The 23,173-nt window shown below is 39.1% G+C and overlaps 2 protein-coding genes across 3 annotated transcripts in view; both read left to right on the top strand.

Annotated features, from left to right (window-relative positions):
• The window catches only part of ACSBG1 (acyl-CoA synthetase bubblegum family member 1), a 99,413-nt gene that overhangs the window by 47,139 nt on the left and 29,101 nt on the right, over positions 1-23,173 (top strand). The gene's annotated exons all lie outside the window — the stretch shown is intronic.
• Positions 1-23,173, top strand: part of CIB2 (calcium and integrin binding family member 2) — a 31,076-nt gene that overhangs the window by 6,292 nt on the left and 1,611 nt on the right. Inside the window, exons 2-5 of one of the 2 annotated variants that reach the window (XM_065733576.1) lie at positions 2,326-2,360; positions 13,515-13,626; positions 20,674-20,821; positions 20,910-21,105. In XM_065733576.1, the coding sequence (XP_065589648.1) occupies positions 2,326-2,360; positions 13,515-13,626; positions 20,674-20,821; positions 20,910-21,105 (491 nt within the window). The remainder of the gene's footprint in view (positions 1-2,325; positions 2,361-13,514; positions 13,627-20,673; positions 20,822-20,909; positions 21,106-23,173) is intronic. The other variant, XM_065733575.1, reaches the window with a different exon arrangement.

The following is a 23,173-nucleotide window of genomic DNA, read 5'->3' as shown; positions in this document are numbered from 1 at the left end:
ACCTGTGTTCCATGGTGGCTCTAATCCAACTTGGGGCTGTGCTTACAACAGAAAGAGCAGTTCTGTACCTCTTTCCAGCCATCAATGGATACTTGTTTTAAATTTGTCCCTTACACTGGTGCTAGTGTAAGTAAAACTATGTTGGAAGGTGCAAAAAGGGGATGATCCATGCTGAAGTTGGATCCCTTTTTGTGCAGTTAGTTTCCAAACACATTAGTTCTTACTTGAAGAGTTCTCTGATGCCATTACACTACTCATTGCTGTGAGGTCAGCAGAAAGGGAAAAAGCAGAAATTAGCTGAGAGAAGCAAGAGAGCTGGCTGCACTTCCATCTCAGAGCTCGAAGCCATGGCATTTGCAGGTACTGTTCAGGATCAGCTGCACTCCTCAAAAGAAAGAAAGAGGCCAGATGTGGACCTTTAGCAAAAAGATCATCATCTTTTCCTAAGTTTCTTAGTGGTGTTTTCACAAGATTCTGGAAGGGTGAAGGGTAACTTGTCTTTTTCTTCTTTATCTCTATTTGCATATCAACTACCTGTCAGCTTTCTAGTTAAATAAGTGTCCACTGTTTTGTCAAGCCTATATAATTATGGGATGATTGCTCTACAGAGCAGCACAATCATTTGTGAGATTGTACCTGCCTTTTGCTAGTAGACGATGCATCCTTAAGTGGCAGTTTGATTGTAAGCAGTGAACACGTTGGAATTAATGAAGACTTTCCCAGCTGGCTCCTATTTCACTTTGTGCAGTTCCAGACAATGTGACATCTTTGTTAGCAGCTCACAAGGTGCCTTCCTGTGCTGCCTTGTAACACTATTCTGCTGTGCAACACACGGAAGGCAAAGCTGCTTCTCCTGCTGCTTTATACAGAGGAGAGCAAGCAAACTCAGTAATTGATACCAGACAGGACTGATACCATACCTGGACACCTGAGACAAGCTGGTTGATTGCTTCAGCTAGCTGTGATCATTTGCTTTTCCCCTCCTTTGAAGCAGCAAGCGTTCCTGGCCAGATTAATTCTCACCTTAGGAATGAAATGCATTTTCTCATTGCCTGAAGTGTGGAACAAGAGTGAGGGGAGGGTATGATGGCTGTATGTACTCTTTAAGTAGGGCTGCTCAGGCCTGCTGTTCTTATCTTGTCAGACTCCTCTTTTAAGTATTTTAAACACATTTTACATGTTTGCAAGGAGATAAGCTGAATTCTTAAGTGTGTATCCTGCCACACCACCTAGGCCTGTGAGAGAAGCAGCTGGTCATCGAGAATTGTGTGCCTTTGTCACCGTAGCATTTGTGCTGATGCTCTTTCCCCAGTCCCCCCATCAGCTGGTAGCTCCGTGACACAGAGCTGCATATTGTCCAAATCTACGGCCTGAGCAGGAAGCTAAACTGATCACCCAACATTTCATTGCCACCAGTGTTCCTGGTTTTGAAGGCAGGGCAGAATTTGCCCTAAACATCTAGTAGGCAGTATAGTGAAATGAGGGAATATTTCCTTCCGTTAATGGCACGTGCTATTGTGCTTTTGCAACACCTGGAAATACAACGTTTTGTGAGTGCAAAATGTTCCACTGCTCATATCACTTGTGAAGTGTCAGTTCTCCCAGGAGAGCTCCGACATTCATAAGCAGTGATTTAAACAAGCGTGAATTGCAGAGCCACCACAGAATGCTTGTAAGCCCTTCTTTCATGTCCAAGCAGCTTTTCTTTCCATTCTATTAAGCTATTTCAGTTGTGTGTAACCAGAGGGAAAGCTGCCTAGCATCCAGCTGTTCAGGGCAGGTGCTGTCCTTCTGTCTGCTTGCCTGGCTCAAGGGAGTTTGTAGCCTTCACTGGAGTGACTGCAGTGCAAACTAATTAGCAGTAAAAAGAGTGAATAACTAATGCATACAGATGTATGTGCATGGCTTTTATTCTTAAACAGTTGCCTGTATCTATAGTGCAAGTTACAGTTAAGACAGTTTTCTTAATCTCATTATTTATTGTTTTCTAGATCTGTTTGTTGAACATTTTTCACCTATATTTTATTCATCTTAATTTTGCTTCTGGCTGTTTCACGTTGGAGGAATATTTCAGCAAACTGCATGCTTTTTCTCTAGGAGTTTCACTCTAAGAATTTATTTTTTCCCAACAGCTTGTCCTTGGAATAATTTAATGATTTGATAGCTTATATTCCTTTCTGAGTCAAAACTAGATGGTAAAAAATGGCATTGTTAATGTTTTTTTTCTGCCAGATCTGACTTTCCTTCCAGAAATATTAAAAAGTAATTATTTGCACTTATTTTCAGTATTCATATAGTACAGTAATACCTGTTGTTTTTTAACAGGATTGCACATTCTTCACTCGGAAAGAAATCCTTCGGTAAGTGAATTCTGTTTGATTTTTTTTCTTCATAATTAATGTGGAAAAAAGCTAAATCTTTTTGGTTATTTTGCATAATGGAATTGAGTGTAGGATTGGACTCAGGATAAATGCATAATGTGGTAATGTATGTTAAGGAAAAAGATGTCAGGTTAATGTCTGTACCATAGGTTTTTCTAGGGTTCGACCATTTAACAGTAGAGAGGCTGTGACTTTGCAAGAGGAATTTGCTGCTTTTCTGCTCAGGTATAGAAGTGAGGGCTCCTTCTTCAGTCAGTGTGGGTTTTGGTATGGATTCCAGCATGGGGACAACTGGTGGAACTTAAACCTGAGATCTATCCACCAGTTTGTTTCTGCAGGAACTCTCTGTTAAGCTGCTAAAGCTGGGATCAGAGTTAAGCAGTAACAGGACTCACTGCTTGAAGGATGTAGGATTTCTTTGTTTCAGTTGTGATGGATTGTATCAAAGTCATTTGTCTGTGCTGACTTCTTGCCTTGGATCCTGCCATAGATACTTGATCTTCTAACATTCAGATTAAGGATCTATGCAAGTACAACATAGGTCTTTTTTTTTTTGTCAGTGCACTCTGACATTTTATTTTCCCTGAGGATTTTTGCCCTAATAGGGAGGGAGGATGCATCTGTGGTTTGTATCTAGACCTAGGAGCTCACAGTGTTCCAGTACTCTGGTTTGAATAGCTTGAGATGCAAGAACTATTAGGGAAACAGCTTTTGTTTTCATAAACACTGAGAACTCCTCTCCTGTCAGAAATAGATACGGTCTCTGTGAGAAATGTTCTCTGCTTTAGCTGTGTTGACCAAAACCTCAGTAAGACATCCAGTAATTCTGTCAAGGCAAAAACTAATGGCGTGGCATTAGATGGGATGATTGATTTTTTTTATTTTTATTTTTTTTATGGTATTTGAGCTAACTTCTTGCATATTTTGTTCTCATTGCTCACGAGGAAGCACTCGTTTCTGGTCAGTGGATCACAGCTCTGAGACCACTGTGCAGTAGGAACATAGGAATGCCAGGGCTGAGTTTGGCTCAGGTCTCTTTTATCTAATTGTTACAGTTTAAAATTAAGTTCAGTGTTGTTTCATAGCATGTTATAATGTGTCTGGACTAGTCGGAATGTGTCAGTGGGATAAATATGAGCTTAACACAGGCTGGCTCCGCCAGAGATGCTGGTCTCAAACCAAGTCAGGGCTTCACAGATGTGGTTAATTGCTCCGTGGGGGTGGCTTCTTTAACCAAGCTTTCCTTAGCTGTGAACCCGTAGGAGTGACACACAATCTTTGGCTATGAAGAAGTATCACACTGTGTTTTTGTACCCTACAAAAGGCCTGCAGCTCAAATAACCACGAGTGGCCATTGTGTGTTCTGTCAGGGCTGTAACGTTAGTTCTGCTTAAAGAACACTGACTTCAGCAACAGCAGAATTTGTCATCACGGTTGTCCAAAACAGCAGCTGTGTGTCAGTGATATTCCTGTGGTGTCACTAGTTTCAGTTGCTGGATACTGAATAAAAGATGTCCGTGTGTAGCCACCAAATCTCAGACACACAAGTTATATAGCTGGAAAAAAAACCCCAACCAAACAGAAATGCTTTAGTCTAGCTTCCTGAGCAAAGCAGACCTTTGGTCACTTTCTAAGCCCTTAAAAGAAACCAGAAGGTACACTTCTTGTTTCACATGGCTGTATAAACAGATATACAGCTTGTAAAATAAATTAACTGGGACTGGATAAATTGACTGATTCCCTTTTAAGTCTAAATTGAAAAAAAAAAAATCAACATAACGTAATAAGCAGTTATTAATACTTGTCTTCATACCCTATTCCAAAGAGGGAAATAATTATAAACTATGGGGTTTATATTGGAACTTCAGGTTGGATTTGTTGCTTCTGTTTGGTCACATCAGGGCGTTTGGACCCTTCTGAGGGAAGCAATTAGTAGAACATGACGCTGTGCCATCTTTTGCCTGGGAATTGTTCTCTTTCTCGTTTGGGATAATCACTAGAGGAATACTGGAGTTGATACCCTGAAAAAATGATTAATTTCTGCTGCAAGGAGAGAGATTAATTTCCAGTACTTGTACAGATAGGGAAAAAAATTCCATGCAAATATTGATCCTGAACATGTGTAGTACAGCCCCAGATTAAAGAACATGACTTAAAATATGAGTCATTTTCTAGCAAGAATGCAATGTTGTCAGGGTGAGAATGGATGCAGAGCTGTAAAATGATAATGATGGAGAGGAAGTAAGGAATCAAGCATCTCCCCTGCAGATGTAATTAGGAAACTGCTGAATCTGTAACAGGCAGAATTTTTCACATCTGGAAAACTGCATTTCCAAACTGTAAATCTGAACCATCATGAGCAGCTGAGAAAATACAGAAAGTATACTTTGAAAAAGAAACTGGATTTCAGGAGAAGTTGTTCCAAAGGTAAGAAAAGTCACTGTATGATAGGCAAACAGGAGTTTATGGTATTGGCCAAAGCTGGCTAGGAACTGAGAAGTTAGAAGCTTTACTTTGTTTGGTTTTGCTTTTTTTGTGTGTGCGTAGCAGTGGATAAAAAAAACTATTTATAGAGAAGTTGAAATTGTGCAGCTTTGACAAGAATGAAGAGAGATTTCCCTATGGAAATGGTGTAAGCTTTTTACGTGCATTCTGGAATCAGATACATGATAATGCATGCAGACCTTTGATCTCAAGGTGCTGAGTGTTTCAGAACTTTGTAGAAACAGCAAGTAGAAATGAACTGAATTAGAAAACGTTGATGTAAAAGTATTCCGGACTGTATCTCCTTCAGAACCATGTGATTTGAAATGATTACAGATAATTTGTGATTTATTTTCTTTAAATCCCTGTCTAGCAAGTGTGTCACTAGAGGAGGTCACTGAAGCCACAGTGAACTGTGGAAATTATTCTCTTACTACTTAAGAACAAGAAGATTATTTTTTATATGCAAAGGCTTGACTGGGAATACTTGGTGAGATAGGGACGAGGGAATTGGGAGCTCTGTGTTTACTTTCTCACTCTGTTCCTATTCTGTGTGTAACTAAGCACCCTTGACAAGTTGCCCCTTGGTGTCTTTTATCCACACTTCATGTTTTGGTGCCTTTTAAGTGTGAGGACTGTGTTCCCATTGTTTAGGTTGCCAGCTCTGCCTGGTAAGGGTATTTGAAGCTATTTCTTCCTATGGAATACTAAAACTGATCTTTGTTGTAGGCTTTCCATTCTGTTGCAGTGAAGATGCTGGTCTGCATGCTTCCTGAGGCTTGCAGTGAGAGATGTCACTGTCACCTGGTAGACATCTAACTAGACTAGTTAAAATACAGTGAGTGTTGGGTGTGGCAAGCAGCGTTTGCATTAATGAGCACTGTTTTTCTACAAAGCTCAGAAATGTAAATAAACAACCTTGTGTTGTTGTCTTTCTCTATTCAGTAGCATCCAAAGTGAATGTGGTGCAAATAATCATGTCCCCTGTTATTTATTGTGAAATACCACTCCAGCTTCTTCTAATAAGAACATATAATGCTTTTCAACCTGAGTACCACGAAAGCCCAATAAATTTTGAGTGAAGTTGTAAGGAAGCCATCTATTCCCTGAGAAAAGAACAAAGCATGCACTTAGACTTAATGATGTGATTTTTTTGTAGGTTAAAGGAAACTTTTTTGTTTATGGGAGATAAGCGAGCCTTTGACTGCATGATTGTGCAATATCTGAGGGGAAAAAAGTGAAAAACAAATCTGCTTAAGAGAAACTGTGCAACCTCAGAATATGAACTGTGAAAAATAGGTATGCCTGGGGTAAGAGATTGGGTTAATGAATGGTGGAAAATAGATGCTCCCTTTCCAAAGTACCGTATACAAAACTGGATATTAACGTGTGATGTAGAGTGCCTGGAAGAATAAAGTCATGGGATTAATTCTATAAAAGCATTAAGTTGTAGGAGGAAGAACAGTCACTTGGAGTCATTACGTTTCCTCTTCTGCCTTACCCTCACAGGGTGATGTTTTTACTTATCAATGAGCTGTATACGTGATCTGTTTATGATCTGGCAGGTGCAACTGTAACTGATTGTATTATAGTGCTCAGTATGAGCTGTTGAGTACACTTGCTGTCTAAGGAATAGAGTTGAATTGAGGTATTTCAGCACAGACTACATTCTGTGGGTGGAATAAAGTGGATTGCAACCCCTCAGTAATTAGCACTTACTGATTTATCATATCCTGCACTTAAGAAAGCAACTAAGTACTGCTGTGCCTTTCCTTATGCATTGCAGGATGCTTTCAGATGTGACATGAAGGAAATGCAGGTCCAGGGTTGTTTAGTCTGAGCTGGATTTCTTTCTGCTGAAGAAGGGGGTGAAGGAATAAGTATCACAGCTCCAATTCAGATGAATTTAATCTCACATAAAAGAGTATGACATTGCAAATAGGTGAAATAGGCTAACTGATTTTATCCTTCTCTCCCTGGGAAAACGTAGCCACTGAGAAAACCCAAACAACAGTGAATCTTTTTTTTTTTGGTCTGGTTTAATGAGCTGAAACTGCTCTCTGAAGGGTAAGTGCTGGAGCAAGAAAATGCTGCTGAAAATGAGGAAAGGAGAGGGGAGCTTGACTCTGCATTTCAGTGCAAGTGAGGTGTTAGATTGACTTAGTACTGCATAGGACTTTGGTACTGTGATCAACTAAGGACCACATAAATGCAGGCTGCTGTTGGGGTTGTTCAGCACATGTTCCATGTTCTCCTGATCAGTAATGCAGGTGTGGGAAGCAAAGCAGTATGTTGATAAACTATCAGCAAATAGAACAGATATCAGCACAACAGAACAACAGTCTAGGAGGTGAAGAAAACCCAGAATTGGTAAGAAAACTGCAGAAGAGGCAAACATGGCTGGTGGAAGAAGAAAGCTATACACCATTATTGGTGTTTCAGATGACTGTTTATCACCAGAAAATGTAAATAGAGTCCTTGAGAAGTGCTTAACACAGCCCAGTGGATAGCACTTGTGAGCCCTGGACAAAAGCATGTTGAAAGCTGGTGGGTAAATGTAGAGATGTTTGTATTATCACTGAGAGTATGTTGTCTAAAATACTTAGAGGACAGCTGATGAACGTTTAGAACCTTACTAATTTTTTTGATAGGTATATGTTAGGGCTTTGAAAGCATGCTCCTCTTGTCCTCAGAATGTGGAAGTTAGTCCAGGACTTCAGGGCACAACTTCAGCATACAGACGGATTCGAGAACACCGAGTAGACAGCTCCTGGATGCCTGGAGCCTAATGTGTGCTCAGAAGCAGCCAGTGAATTTGCTGGAAGCATATCTCCTTCATGAATGGCTGCTCTTGTGGATAAGAGAGAACAAACAAATGCAGCACATCTTTATTGTGGTGAAGGCTCATTGTATATTCCTGCATGTGTTAGTCCTTTCCTACTTTTGTTATGTAAGTGCACTAACTTCTTGGCTAAGGTACAACTGAATGTATCTTAAAAAAATCATGACACATAGAGCAGAGGTGGATCACAGACAATGAAGATCAACCTTACAAGATCATAAATGTGTGCAAAATTAGCAACAGGCTGAACTGATATTCATACAGTCAAGGGCTAAGAGCTGTCAGAAGATAGGAGAAAAAGTTGCAAATGCAGAATGCAGCGTAACTGGCGGTTGGACTTAAGGTATGTGATGATGGGATTAGTTGATATAAGTAAATTTTAAAAATAGATATATCCCCCACACCATTTAAAATAAATAAGGAGAGGGAAGACACTCAATTCCAGCCAGCATTGCTGGGACCTCAGTGGTTGGTATCACCATTTGTAAAAGATTTGTTGTACTGGAAAAGATCATTAGAGAGAAAAAAGAAAAGGAGACTTAGGAAAAAAATCCCAAAACGAAACAACAAAGCCCACCACACTGTATTCATAGTAACTATTAATCTGTTTGCTTAACATGCCTGTCTTGTGATTGTAGACAGGAACAAATGCTTAAGATGTCTCCTCCAAGGCAGTGTTTCACCTCCTCAGTTTTGGAAACCTGTTTTTTTTAGCAGCCAAGCCTTAACTCCAGTATTAACACTTGCTTGGTACCCAGCCCATCTGTTTCTGTTTCCCTCTCTAGGGAAGTTTTGTGTAATTGTTGCATTCTTCGCTCCCCCTGATCCTTGGCATGTCTTTGAAAAGTAAAAGATAAGGTTCAGAGGAGCTGTTCTGGCCCATGCAGATATGTTGGATTTTAAATCTGAAACCTGCCTGACAGTCCAGTTGGGAAGATAAGCTGAGGTTTCCTCCAAGCATCTGCAAAGCCTTCCTTATAAGGGAGCAAGTGCAGAAAAGCACTTGGGATGCATTTCCCCTTTGGAGCAGGCTGTTACACAGATGAGGGAGAGGCTGGAACACAGCTTATGCATTGCTAACACATCCTGTCCTTCCAAAAGCTTGGGGTCTACATAAAGAAGGGCCTACTTCTACTTTTGTCATCTTTGGAGAAAATGGTGTTTTCTGAGAAGATGAAGTTTTGGGGGTACTTTGCACCCTTGGGAATCCCCCTAAATTTTTTCCAAGAAATTAGGTACAGGATGAATATGGGTCCTGAAGCTGCTGTTGATCCTGTTAATTATGTTTCTATTCTTCTTGTTGAGTTTGGTTAGCCCCTGAAATTAATAATAATAAAAAAAAAGACATCTAGGCAATTTCTTAAGATCTACACCTTCTACGTCATAAAGTTTTCCATTATAATACCTCAGGCGTGTTGGTTTGCTAGGCATAGGTGAGGACTACTCATTTTCAGTACTGACCTTTATGGAGCCTGGAGTGCTGTGCCCAGTTCTGGGCTCTTCAGTACAGGAGAGAAGTGGAGCTACTGGAGACAGCTGTGCACAGTGCCTCTGGCACAATGGAGGGACTGGAGAGTGTCTCTTATGAGGGAAATCAGAGCTGGGATCACTTCAGTTAGCTGAGAGGATGCTTGGGAAGAATCTTGTCCATGAAGAGAGGATGAAAAGAAAGTGACACCTGGCTTTTCCCTGTGGTGCTTGGTGACAGGACAAGGAGCACTGGGCACAAACTGTATTTTACTGCAAGTGTTTTAGGAGGATATTTATTTAGCATTGGCTTGAGTTAATTTGTACTGCTTCATTTTGCATTGCAGAGATGAAAGAACACTTGACATATTAGCTGAAAGCTGGCAGAAGGCTCATCTCTCCAACTTGTCTCTTTTGCTGCCTTTTTATAAATCTCATTTCCATGTGGAGTTTTTTATTCTGTACAAATAATAAAAATAACTTTGACTGGAAAACAAAGAAGGTAGTAAGTGTAGGAATGTCTCTGTAGGATGAGATTGTGCATGCACCCTAATGATTTGCATCACCAGGGCACTATAGCATCAATTGTAAATAAGCTCCCATCTCTATCTTTGCATAGGCATGATGCATTCTGCCTGCGGTCTGTGCGGTTGCTTTTGCTCATAGGTTTTGTCTCCAGAGGTTCAGAAGGGCTGATTGGGCAGGCCTGTCCTCAGGGCTACAGACAGGCTCATCAGTGCTGCTCTGGTCTCTGGTGCTCTAGGTTCCCTGCATGTTACCAGGAGTTGTTCCACAACTCTTCTGTGTAAAGCTTGCATCTGAACAAGGGGCAGTGGCTTTGATTTTGGTGGTGTACGTGTGATAAAACAGCAGCAGAGTGCTTCTCTGGATCTGCTGCCCATAGTTTGTTCCTTTCTGTACAGTCGATTTCCGGCTAGGTCAACCCATGGCTCCTCTGAGCTACCTGGACTGTGCTGACACTCCTGGCCTATTTAAGTTGTGTGTATATTGAATACTTTCATGTTGTTTAATAGGATAGATATATTCCTGAATGAAATTTTCTTCTTCATAACATAAATCTAGTGACTAGTACTGTGAAGGCAGCTCTACACTTGGTGTAATGTACTGGGTTTTAGGGGCTGATTTAAAGCCTCTGCTTACTTCCTTACAATCAGTGAGCCGTTACGAGCTTTTATATTTTGTTTTCAGCACCCCTTTAGTGCAGAGTTCTTATTACAAAAGTAGCTTCTCTGTATCTTAACACACCCAGTGGTGACCTTGGGGATAATTAGACTTTCTCTCCAAGCTCAGTAGCAAATGAAAACAAGTGTAAGCTTGCAAATCTCTTCTAAGGTCTACTCAGGTATGCATTCAGGTCATTATCTGAAGTGCTTTCTGCTTCTGTAAGAACAGAAGAAACATTAGAGCTTTTGGCACAGGGGCTTACTGACAAGCCATTTCCAGTTAGTAATTAATGTTACTGAGAGATGTGTCAGAACAATAATATGTACAGTGCCAATCAGTGAAGCTCCTGGGAGATGGCTGTTGAGGCTGGATCCCGTATTGGTCATGGTACTTCCTCCGTCCAAGTGTGACAGCAGTATCACCACTAGATTAAAAAAGGGCAAGAGTATTATGGCTCTGGACTAACACATCTGAGGGGGAACGACCTCTGTGTCTGTACAGTGTGCTATAGAATGATGAGAAATATGTCCAGTTTCCCTGACACACTCACCAAGTGTAATGCTGAGTACTCAGGTAAATGGTAGTTGTGCTTAAACTCATGCAGAAGAGGCTGTATTTCACTACATGGCATGTGTCTTTCAGAATTCCAGAGGAGGCTGAGGAACTCCTACTGTTTTTTATCAGTTATCCACAATGTCATTTGAGAGACAGGCAACCTGATGTTTACTTTGTCATGAAATGCTGTGTGTTGGCCCTGAAGAACTTTCCATCTCTTTCTGGCTTCGCAGTGGAAAAAGGTGGCAGTGTTCTGTGGGTTGGTCTGGTTGCATATTGATTTTGGATCCTTCGTGTTCATGGCTTTTCGCACTGTGATGTTAGCAAATGTTATCATTTATTAAAGCTATCTCAAATAGACGTGTGGGATGTTTAGGCATAAAAGCTTGTGAAATACTATTCTGTTGCTTTATTTTAGTTTGCAGGAGTCGGAGCACAGCCACTTCTTACTAACTCATTTAGTAGAAAGTTCTTGTTGATCTCTGATTTGTTTGGTTAGTACAAGAGTTAGTGGAAGGAGAAGAAGGCACGAAAGCTTCCCTCAAATCTCCTGTGAATTACTTGCATGTTTTTATATCTGCCATCTTCCTTCCATCTATGCCTGGCAGTCCTGTTGAGCCTGAGGCAGTGTTGTGGAAGGCTTTCTAGTTGGCAGTGCCTGGCAGCTCCTTTCTGCTCCTCTTCAAAGAAAAACACCTTAACTGTAAATGGATTGACTGGGAACATTCTGTAGTAGCTGCTGTCTGTAAAAAATGGATGTTGACTGGTTTGTGGATGTTGCTGAGTAAGACACAGGTATAGAAATCCCACGAGCTCATGTCCACAGTGAAATAAGAGCAGGCTTTTTTGGCCTTGTGCTAAAAGACACAAACTAGTCCTTGTCTGCACGATAAGGCAGTTCTAAGATCTAATAAAAAACATAGCTGCTCTGCTAAATGCTTTGGCAGCACAAAACTTTCCACCTTTTTTCAAACAAAAGGCTTATTCAGATGGATTTTCTCTTTGTTTTCAATAAAAATCCATACCTTGTGGTTTAGATCAATCCAGGAAGCTGAGTGAATTATGAAATTCAGACTATTTTACTCCATTCCTTTCAGTATTTTCTGAAAGATGTTTCAGAGAGTTCCTTTAAGATGCCCAGGTGCTAAAAATCACTGTTGATGTTCTTAATCCTCTTAGATGTGATGGCATGAAGACTTTAAAAATAAAATAAAACATAACACTACTGGAAATAGAGGAAAATGGTGCTTAAACACATAAGCATTGCCAACTAGTGTGTTCAAGTGTTATCAAGAATGATTGAGCTGCTCCAATGATGTACTCTTTAATTTCATGGAGACAAAAACACCATTTCAGTAGTCTAGCTGAAGAAGAAGAGTTCTTTGCATGAATATTTGATTTCAAAGATTTGCTTAGGGTGCTTTTTTGCTGTTTTTCTTTCCACTGGGGAATCTTTGCAGTGGCTGTTTATAACAGAAAAATTGGTTGCTGGAGATGGAAATGGCTACTCTGTCTTGAAGCATAGAGTAGTTATGAAATGTCTAGGTGAGCAGTGGTTGGCAGCTGAAATATACTTAGGTCAGTGTATATCTAATTTCCTGTTTGCACAATATTTTGCTGTGTATTGTTTTTCCTATGAGTCATAAAAAAATACTGTTCCTACATTCCATTTTGTATGTTTAAGATTCTGTAATATTTTCTTGTAGTTTCTGAAATTTATTCCTCACATTAATCTGAAAAGTCTCATGTGCTTTTGAGGCAGACTGAGGATTTGCTGGAGCTGAAGTTGGCAGGTTGAAGGTATTGATAAAGCATTACTTCTGTGTTCCTGGCTTGATGGTTTTTTCTGCATTTCTTTATCTGCAATTCTCAGTATACCTAATAATCAGACAGGGATTTTTTTTTGTTCTTGAAATAAGTGATACAGAATAAATGAATCACTTCTAGTCAATTAATGTTTTATTTACCAAGCAATTTCTGTCAGTAACTTGTTGGAGAGCTGCCTGCTTTGAGTGTAGTTGGCCAGAATTTGAGATGCACTGGTAAGTATCCTGCTTATAGACCTTTAGGAACCTCCTTTCCCAGTTCCCTTACCCAAATTGCAACATGATACAGTCACCATAATAAACAAGGTCTAGAGTATGTTTGGGATCCTTTCATCTGTACCTCTAAGGAAACAGTGCTCTCTTGCCTCGAGATTAGATACTTTGATTGATAAACTGAACCAACTATGATACAAAACGGTTTGAAATGGCATCCACCAGTGCTACAATTGCAAGTCTCAATCTGCCATTTAAGAGAGGCACGGATGGGAAAAGGGCTTTTTATCCAGAAGTAAGGCCTCCTGTGGATTCTGTTGGCCATAGCAGCACAATCATATATTGCTTATCTATAAAATCCTTTGTCTGTGTCTTTGACCAGATTTCAAGGAGTGTTTGGACAACACTCTCAGAAAGGTGGTTTGATTTTGGGTAGTTCTGCATGAAGCCAGGAGTTGGTGATCGTTATGGGTCCTTTCTGTATTGTGTTATTCTGTGACTCTATACCATATGCATTGAATTGGTGATTTGAAGTTGGCTGTTCTTTCTGTTTGCTTACAGGTTGCATGGCCGGTACCATGAAATGGCACCAAACGTTGTGCCCATGGACTATACAAAGGACCCAGATGTTAAACTACCTATGCAGCTTATAATAAACATGCCTGAGCTAAAGGTAAGGCTTCTAACTGCTTGCAAACTGCACCTTGTTAGCTCTGTAAATTGTGATAGGTTTTGCAAGGTGAGTTTGGTGCCCTGGGGCAACCAAGGTCTTTCCTTTGCTGTTATTGTTCAAGGGCATGGCCAGGCACAGAAACTGGAAAATATTTAGCTTTGTGTTTCTCTTGCAAAGATAGCTGGAATAAAATTTAAAGGAAATGAGAAGGAAATAAAACTAGATCTTATATTCTCTCCACTTTGTATATAGTGTCCCTTAAAAACTAGTCGGTTTTGATAGGATTGTTTTGCTAATTACTTCCTCTTAACAGCATTGCTTAGTATAGGAATATGAGTATGTACATAACTGTTGTTTAAATAGTTATAGAAATGAAACCTGTGATGTGATGATACAGGCTTTTCCTCGAATTTGTTAGATGTTTCTTTCATCGACTGGTTGAGAGCTGTTCAGCTTTTTAACTCCTAAAGCTTTGTAGCTCTTAAAGCTGAACAGTTCAGCTCTGAGTTCGTTTCTTATCAACTTTTGCATTGTCTGTGTCCTTGGCTGCTGGGGGTATCAGTGTAATTCTGTCCTCTGCAGCTTACAAAGCTGACCTTCCTAGCTCATCTCTAATGAAATGAATGACATTTAATAACTCATGTAGGTACTGGATTTTAAATGAAAATTATGCTTTCTCCATTATGCTGCTCTGTGTAGAGTAGAAACAGAATATCAAAGTAGTGTAATTCAAGGTTTGTTGATTAATGAAATGTTAATAACAACAACTGCATTCCATAAACCATTAGTTTTCAACATTGTGTGTGCAAATGTGTTGAAATATCTACTGCAGGACCTAAGTTATGTGTCTGGGTAGTTCATGAAGAGTAAAGAGCATCCGGTAAAGTAATTACAGGCTTTGAAAGGAGATGGTAGAAAGATCTTGCTGAAATGTTCTTTTCAGTTCATCAATGCATAAAACATCTTACTGAGCATTAAGTGTTCAGTTATCATATAAATATTTCATGTAAATTTTACGTAACACAAATGTTTACTTTTTTTTTTTTATTCTTCATATTTTACAAATAAAGAAATTAGGCAAATCTGGAAAGATCCACAGTACATTGCAAAGTTGCCCTGTGTTTTACTTACCTCAACCTGAGTCCCAGCTGGAAACAGCAACACCAATTTCGAAGTTGATAATCTAGAATAAGATTATTTAAAACATAATTAGGCATCTCCATCAGTAGCCTGAGGTAAGTTCTAGCACCAGCAGACTTAATTGGGCCCCGAGGCTGTATGATGATGCATATTGCTCAATAGGTAGAGGAGCTCAAAGTTGGGAATTACATGGCATTCTCTAAGCCTTCTTTTTCCTGCTTATGAGATCATGGGTTCGGCTAAATAATAACAATAACAGGTGAACAGAGAACAATTATGTACTACTTTTCAAAAGGACTAGGAGGTATTTCATGAAGCTCTCAGATATTTGGCTGATAGAGCACATGAACATATCGAGCTCACAAAATGTGGATTATTCATTTTGAAATAGGATTGTTTTCCCAACTTACTGAAATGCTGACATTTTGCATGGGCAGGTGTATATAAATGTGCAAGTTAGTATACAATATCAAAAATTACAATAGTCTGACCTATGTGAATGTAAAGGAATTGGATTTTTCAGTACCTGGAAGGATAAAATAGTCTGTGCTTCGTGTGACTGTGGGACCATCTTGACTGTATTAAGCCAGCTACTATTTTTGCTTATATACAGATATTATATTTTATCTGTGTGATTGAAGTACATCATCCATTGTGTTTTATATCTCTTCAGCATGTCACGTCTGTAACTTATCTATTGTTTTAGTGTCTTAGGTGCTTGTACTGGTGCTTCTGATGTGGAAAGTCACTGTTTCTTAAGTTTTATTTTATTACTGAGCCAGAATCTCTAGGACATTGATAATGCAATATGAAATGCTCTGGTTTGGTTATGTAGCTCTGAAGCCCTTAACTGCCAGATGGCCAGTAGCTGCTCTGTGAGAAGTCAAGACAAGCCAACTTCAGCCTTCAGTTCAGAAAAGAAAATGAATAGCAGTAATTAAAACAAACAAACAAAAAAAACCCACGTGGTTTTATTTGTTTTAATGATATAGGATCAGACATTTACGAAATTGCTCATTCTATGAAAGTGTTAGACTACTGTTTTTACAGGACAGAGATGCTTAAATTGAGATATAAAACAGAGATGCTTAAATTGAGATATAAAACGTAAGTTTATTTTTGAACTGTAATTAGATTTTGAGATACAAGAGCATATCTTGCTGCCATTGCAAATACAGGTGGTAAAGGGAACAGATTAAAGAAGAGTATTTAAAGTGGATCAAAATCAATCTTCTTGCACCCCTTCAAATCTGTGAAGCTTTCTGACCCAGCTTTAGAATATGTCATGGGGAAAATAGATTTCATGGCAGTGAAGGGGCAGCATTCAGTGTCAAATTTAATAATTCCCTCTCAAATCTCATGAGACGTGGAAAACTAGAAGTATTGCTGATTGACCCTTCACTTCAGGAACAGAGGTTTTAAGAGTTCGTGGTGAGAATGCCTTCAGTAGCTAGTGAGCTTGTTTCCAGTAAAATAACAGTGAAATGAAGATAATAGATCTTGCTTTCCTCCCCTTCCCCACCACATCTTTCAAAGTATTATCAGTAAAGAATCTTAAAATGTCAGCAAGGATATCAGCCATGAACTTGGGCCAGTCGTGGTCATGAAGAGTTTCATTATCCCCTGTACAGGTGGGGAGGAAAAAGTCTTCCACCCAGAGTTCATTTTCCAAGCAATCTAGGTATTTATTGTAGCTAATACAGGAAAAAAAAATGTCCTTAACCTTTCCAAACTTCCCAGACCACTAAACAAATTGTTAGTGTTCGTTCTTGAGTAAGTTTTCATCAAGACAAAGACTAAACTGATATTTGAATCTCAAAATAGAAACAAACAAACTAAATGTCTATTGAATTTTAATAAAATTAGCAATAATTTGAATGCACCTGGCTTTTTTCATGTGCACATTACACTTCTAGTTACTGGCAGTGCTCAGCTCAATACCACTGCAGATTCTGACAAATGGATAGAATCAATACTGCACTTTTCTAAATTAGATTCTGCTAGTATAAAGAAACATCTTTACTTCACGCATTAATGTTTGCAGACAGGGTAGATTTAAATATGATACCTGTGTTTCAAAGAAGAACTAACCTAAATTGGTAATGAATTTTTCACTAATTCATGGTTCTTAAGTTGAAAGTCAGGGCAAGTGATAAATAAATAAAGAGGGTGCAGATACTTTAAGTTGATTAGGTCTACCATTACACTGAACTTAACAGATCTAGTTTACTCCAACTGTTTCACTGTAGTCTCTGTTGTCTAATTTTGACCATTGTGGTTGCACAGGCAAAAATGTCTAATAATTTAATGGGGGTATATAAGCATATCTGAGATTACAGCAATCAATGCTGCAAATCTGTAGCAACAATATGAGCCACTCAGTGTGAAGCCATGTAGAAAGGGAAGATTTATTTCCAAACAAAACTGATTTTGCTTTTTTCATAGCTGAATTTGGGAATGTAAGCTGATCACATTGATCACGTGTGATCTGTAGAAGTGCACGTTGGGGCATGCATCCCTAATTGTCAGAACCTTCAAGCTGCTACATGGCGATGCAGCGATCTTTGTGTCAGGAGAGATTACAAAAGGGCTTTCTGTAGGGAATGATTTTTGCTTCACTTGCTTTACAGTCTGTTGCTTTCCATTTTTGGCTCACACGCTAACTTCATTGATCCTCGCAGGCCTTGTCATTCACTGCACTGGTGAGTGAGGTAGTTCATAAATCCACGCACCGCTGAAACAGAATGAGCAGCAGCCACAGGAGTCAGTCAGGAGAAGAAAGGACACACAGGGAACAGCGAATTGGTCACACTTCAGAACTGAAGTTAGCACCATCATGAATGTGTGCACACTGCTTTAAAAGAAAATAAAACCATTTCCTGCGATTCTAGGCAGTGCTTTGCAGACTGCTTTGTGTGTTTGAGCATCTCTGCCAGTGTCAGTGGGGACTTGAATGCAAATCCCAGAGAAAAGATCACTATGTTTACGTGGATGTCGAACTGGGAAGCATTTTGTAGTGATTGCTCAGCCTCTCTAGCTGCGTTACTATGACCTGAGGAGAATTGTTTCAGATATACTTGCAGCATCTTACTTCTAAAACATAGTCAGCTTGTGCTAAAAGGATGGTATGCTTTAAATTAACTGGTCAAGCTGCAAGATGATTGCAGAATGGGTGAGGCAAGAGAGCAACACAATGCTTTCATGATTTTTTTTTCACACCTCTGATGGAAATGAGAGCGAGGTGTGAGTAACAGGTGACATAGTAAGATCTGACTACAACCCCTGGCACGAGGCCATTGAAATTATTCTTAGAAAACTAACAGTCATGGCTTATCATACTGTGTTCTAAGTCCGTAAGCCAGAACAGACGTGATATTCTGTTAAAAATACTTACAAATCCAACTGTCTAAGTAGAAAAAGGTAATGGTTAAGAAGACAGAGGACACTTTTATGAGAATTATCTCAATTGGATTCAACATCAACAGTCTGCAAAACAGAGTTTTAGCTGTAACAGTTCTTCATTGTTTCTGTCTCTTATTTTTATTGTGAGAGGACAGAAAAAGCTTTTTAACAAGACAAATGTAGGTTTCGTTTTGCAAAAGGATTCTTTCTTAAACAATTAGTAGTTAAAGGAAAACAATCTATGAAGGAAGAGTATCATTTTCCCCATTGCTCCCTTCCCCCATGGCTTTTTCTTTAAATATGATGGAACCTTAATCTGTGCTCTTTAGAGTAGAGGTAATGAAATTACAGAAAGGATGTGAAAAGTATCTGTGAAGGTAAACTAATACTTTCCATTGTGTAAACTACAGATATACTGCCTGAAGACACACAATATGAGAAAGTTAAAGGAAGAGAATCAATATGAGGAAAGATTTTTCATTTAGATTTTAGAGATACATTCAGGAAAGAGTTACATAAGAAATATACCCAGGTCCTTTTAATTCACTGCTGACCTATTGGTATTTTCAGGGCCTCTAACATGCCAGGTAGATAATACATCTTATGCAGCCACATAAGCTAAGCAGCAGTCAGTCAGTGACATCATGGCTAGCACTTAGAATGAAGAAAGTCCTGGATTTGATATTCACTGCTGATAGGGATATCTGGATCTGTGTAGCTTGTTACTCATTGCTGCCTCTAAGATGTCGGTTTATAGCTGTTGCTATGGCACTTAGCTCTGATGAGGTGGGTTCTGAAGAAAGTAATATAGCATTTTAGGAATCAGAGTGACAGCATTTCTAACGTGGCTTTCTTTTGTTCAGTCAGATACTGAGCATTCCTTAAGAGTGCATCTGTTAAACATAGAAATATTATGTGCTTAGAAGAAGAAAGTGGGCCTTTCTCATCTGTTTCAGACAGGCTGAATCCTGCTTTCTCTTGGTGATAAGCTGACCATCAAAAAACAATTGAAACAAGAAAATCATTTATTCTTCTGGAGTCGCTTTCTATATGTGTATTCATAGGACAGGTGTATTTCCAAGTGTTCAACTCAGGTACTCCTTGCAGTACCCTCTGCTCCACATCTGCTGTACTTCTACACATCACGCAAATGATGTGTTGAGGGATCGTTACGTGCTCTTTTAGCCATCTGGCTAATTCTGGGGTGTTGTTTTCAGTTCTGTGACTTTTGACAGCTGTGACTGTGCTGACATCTTTTTATTTTTAGGAATCCCTCTGCAGTTTTTACTCTGTATTTTCTTTCTTTCATTTTCCTTTGGCCTATTTTTTTCTGCCTCTGAACAGTGAGTTCAGCCTCACGCATGAAGGGTGAGGGGCATCTCATTAAGTAGTCGATGTATGCTGAGACCTACACTTCCATTAAGTAGCAGTCTCCTGATAAATCAGGTATGCCCATAGGATGTGAATAACCCTTTTAGCTTTTGTGTGAAAGTACCTCAGGGTTATAGCAACAAGGCTGCCAAAATATGCTCTTACATTTCCCAGGTGGTTTGATTTGCTAAGTGTACTTAGGTAGAAGACAAGCTTTTTCAAATGAGGCCTTGTACCCAAATGTCTCACCGTTTCTCTGTAATTGCATCCTGGAACGTGCTGCAAGGAGTCATCCAATAGTGAGTCTACGCATGATCAATCACCTGAAGAAGAAAGGAATGCTGCTTTCCAGGAACTAGATGTACTTTGCAATGTTGTCTGTGTGCAGTCACAACTCACTCTCATTTGTTATGCTGGTCTTTTAACAAGAATCCTTAAAATGAACTGAAAATGGTGCGTAGCATATCACATGCAGCTGGTGCATGAAGGAGGTCACAGAGGGGCATAGTTTCATGGGCATTATTGCAGCTAAGAAATCTGTGATGTGACCACTTAGTATGAACGGTGTTTCTCAAGAAATGATGATTTTCCTGGAACTTAGCTAGAATTGTTCATTAGAACACATGCCACAGTGTCTTGACATTTTGATTCTGCCAGGCTGTGTCTTCCAACACAAAAGGCTTGTACTAGTGATTGATATTTTACATTTGTGTAGCATCTTTTGCCTTACAGGAGCATAAAGTACTTTACAAGAGTTGGGCTACGTACCACTAATATACAGCTGTCTCTGAAGTTAAATTCAACAACTTTTAGTGGTGTCCAGTGGCTTAAAGTAAGAGCTGAAGATGTCCAATTGATATCATAAGGGAAATTTGGAAGCACAGTGATGTTTGTCACCCACATAGAGATAACGTTTAAAATATATTTTGCTACAACCTCCAACAGTGAGAACTTTGACACTTTGTGCTGTAACACGCAAAGGTAAATTTTTGGGTGCATTTTGAAAGATAAAAGTTATCCTCAAGAAGTGATTTTCAAACAACTACTATTTATTTGCAAGGGGTATGCATTTTTGCTGATATTCCAAAGAAGTGTTATTGTTTTGTTTAAGTAATAAAAAGTTTGTATTTACAGGAAAATCCCTTTAAAGAAAGAATTGTGGAATCTTTCTCAGAAGATGGAGAGGGGAGCCTCAGCTTCAATGATTTTGTGGACATGTTCTCTGTGCTCAGTGAAATGGCTCCCAGAGAGCTTAAAGCGATCTATGCCTTTAAGATCTATGGTAATGTATTGAGATATTTTTGTACGTGTTTATTGAAAATAAATGAGTATGAGAGTTGCTGGTGATCTTTGCTTCTTTTATTGTTCAGATTTTAACACAGATAACTTCATTTGTAAAGCAGACCTGGAGAAAACCCTCAATAAACTGACCCGAGAAGAGCTAACAGCAGAAGAAATCACTCTAGTGTGTGAGAAAGTGATAGAAGAAGCTGACATGGATGGTGATGGCAAATTAGGATTTGCAGATTTTGAAAACATGATTTCCAAAGCACCAGACTTTCTCAGGTATTGTTTGAAGAAAAAAAGATTGTCACTTTGCCTATTTTCAGGTACTCTTTTTGGCTGTCAACTGTATAGCATAGCAGGCATAAGAGAACTGAGATTTACTGAGGAAGCTGGAGGATGACTTCTTACCCTAACTCAATTTACTTCTGCAGAAGTAAATTGAGTTCACCTGGGGTGAAGTAGAGTTTCATTTATTCAATGAAAAGGCTGTGCTTTATTTGCAAAGCTGGTAGATAGCACAGACCAAATGTGAAGAATGGAAGGCAGATGTGGAGAGTCAGTAGAAGCTGAGGTTTCCTGTGCCGTGACTGATTTTACTGTTGTGTTGTGGAAGCTTGCAAACTGCTGATTAAAACCAGAATGCTGTGCAATCCAGTCATTTGCTGAGAATGGCAGAGTAGCATTTGCCAGCAAATCTATCCATATGTCATACAATTTAGTTGTCTTTACTTTGGGTCCCATGCTTACCTGACTTTTGACAAACACGGAAAATTTTTACAATGTGATTCTTCAAATGTAAAATCTCATTACTCAGGAGGAGTATCTTCTTTACCTCATTGATAGGAATCTTCCCTTCCAGAGTTTTCCTTCACCTACTCCTTTTTTGAAGCACTTATTTTTTTAACTCAATATACTGTGTTATTTAAAGCTGCAGTACTGTTATACATACTTAATACATACATCAAGATTAATATCTTGATGCCATGATCAAAGCTTGTACTTGATATGAGCTAAAGTTGACCCATTCTATGCTGACCAGTTCTTTTTCCTCATGCCACTGCTTACTTCCCAACCTTTTAATGATACTGTGTAGGTTTAATCTCTTACAGACAGCCTTTGCAAGCTTTGTGCTGCTATCAGGCAAATGAAGATGCAGTTAAGTTTGTTGCTTGATTTGTGCTGCTGATGTTGATGACTTTTTTTTTTAGAGTCTAGAAGAAAATGTTGCTCAGTGTTGACTAGGGAAGATGGTATATGCATTTTTGGCTGTTATTCTGGAAGCTTTGAGTAAGCTATAAAAAAGCAATAGCTGCTAGTTCAGAAAATTTGATTTCAGTAGGTTTATTTCACTCAAAATTGTTATCATTTAGAAGCTGCTTGTAGTTTAATGGAAGCATTGGACACTGAGGTGGCATGAGCTAAGTGTTCTGTTCTACAAGACTGGTTACGTTTTCCACAGGAAATTGTTTTATAAATCATCTTGGAAGTTTAAGCTTATTTGAAGGCCTGAGGGTGAAACATACTATAACAATCTGAAATGGAGCTTGAGAAGAATATGGCATTAGTAACACCTAAGAGCTGCCAAACCTGGACAGAGAAACAACAGATGAAACAAAAAGGTGTCATTGTATATGTGCTATTCTGAAACCTTTTGGGCTCCAAAGCCCAAGTGACAGCAACCATGTCTTAGGATTTTGTCCATTTTGTAAGACCTCTTCTGAAGTGCAGATGATCTTGTTCCTAATCACTAAAATCACAGCTACTGACAAATTGGCAAGAGATTATTAATGAGAAATCAGTGGCAAAAAATCACTTTTATCAGTATTTTCTTACTAATAAAATGCTTAATTCTCAAGTTCAGAATTCTCAAGTTCAGAATTCAAATTCTCAAGATCAGAGTGACACTCAAAATACAAAAGTAATTTTGGACTTAGCAAGAGAAACATCAAATTTGTCTGCCTAGTTTGGCCTGCTTAGGAACCCAAATGCTGTGTAATAGCAAAAGTACAATTGGGAAATATTTTGCTTCTCTGTATATCCAGTAAATGAGTCAATTGACACTTGATTTAATCCAGTGCTCTGCTTGGCCCTCTAATCAAATAATTTCAGAAGATGATGGTTTCTCTTCATGTATGTAAATCTTCCTGAGAGAAGACTTGCTATGCAGATAACTAGTTAACAGAAATGCATTGTCCAACCTTGGATTTTAACTGTCCTGGAGAATGAGGCAATTTGCAATCTAATTCTATAGTTGCCATACAAAATAAGCAGTCATCTTCTTTTATTCCTTATTCTATTACAGAAAGATTGGAGGTTTTCAGTCCTAGTGTCTAGCTTTAGCTCGTTC

The sequence above is a fragment of the Cyrtonyx montezumae genome, unplaced genomic scaffold (assembly GCF_038088225.1).
Source record: "Cyrtonyx montezumae isolate F1298 unplaced genomic scaffold, pur_monq_1.0 scaffold_17, whole genome shotgun sequence".
Classification (NCBI taxonomy): domain Eukaryota; kingdom Metazoa; phylum Chordata; class Aves; order Galliformes; family Odontophoridae; genus Cyrtonyx; species Cyrtonyx montezumae.
This window is presented reverse-complemented; position numbering and strand designations above follow the sequence as displayed.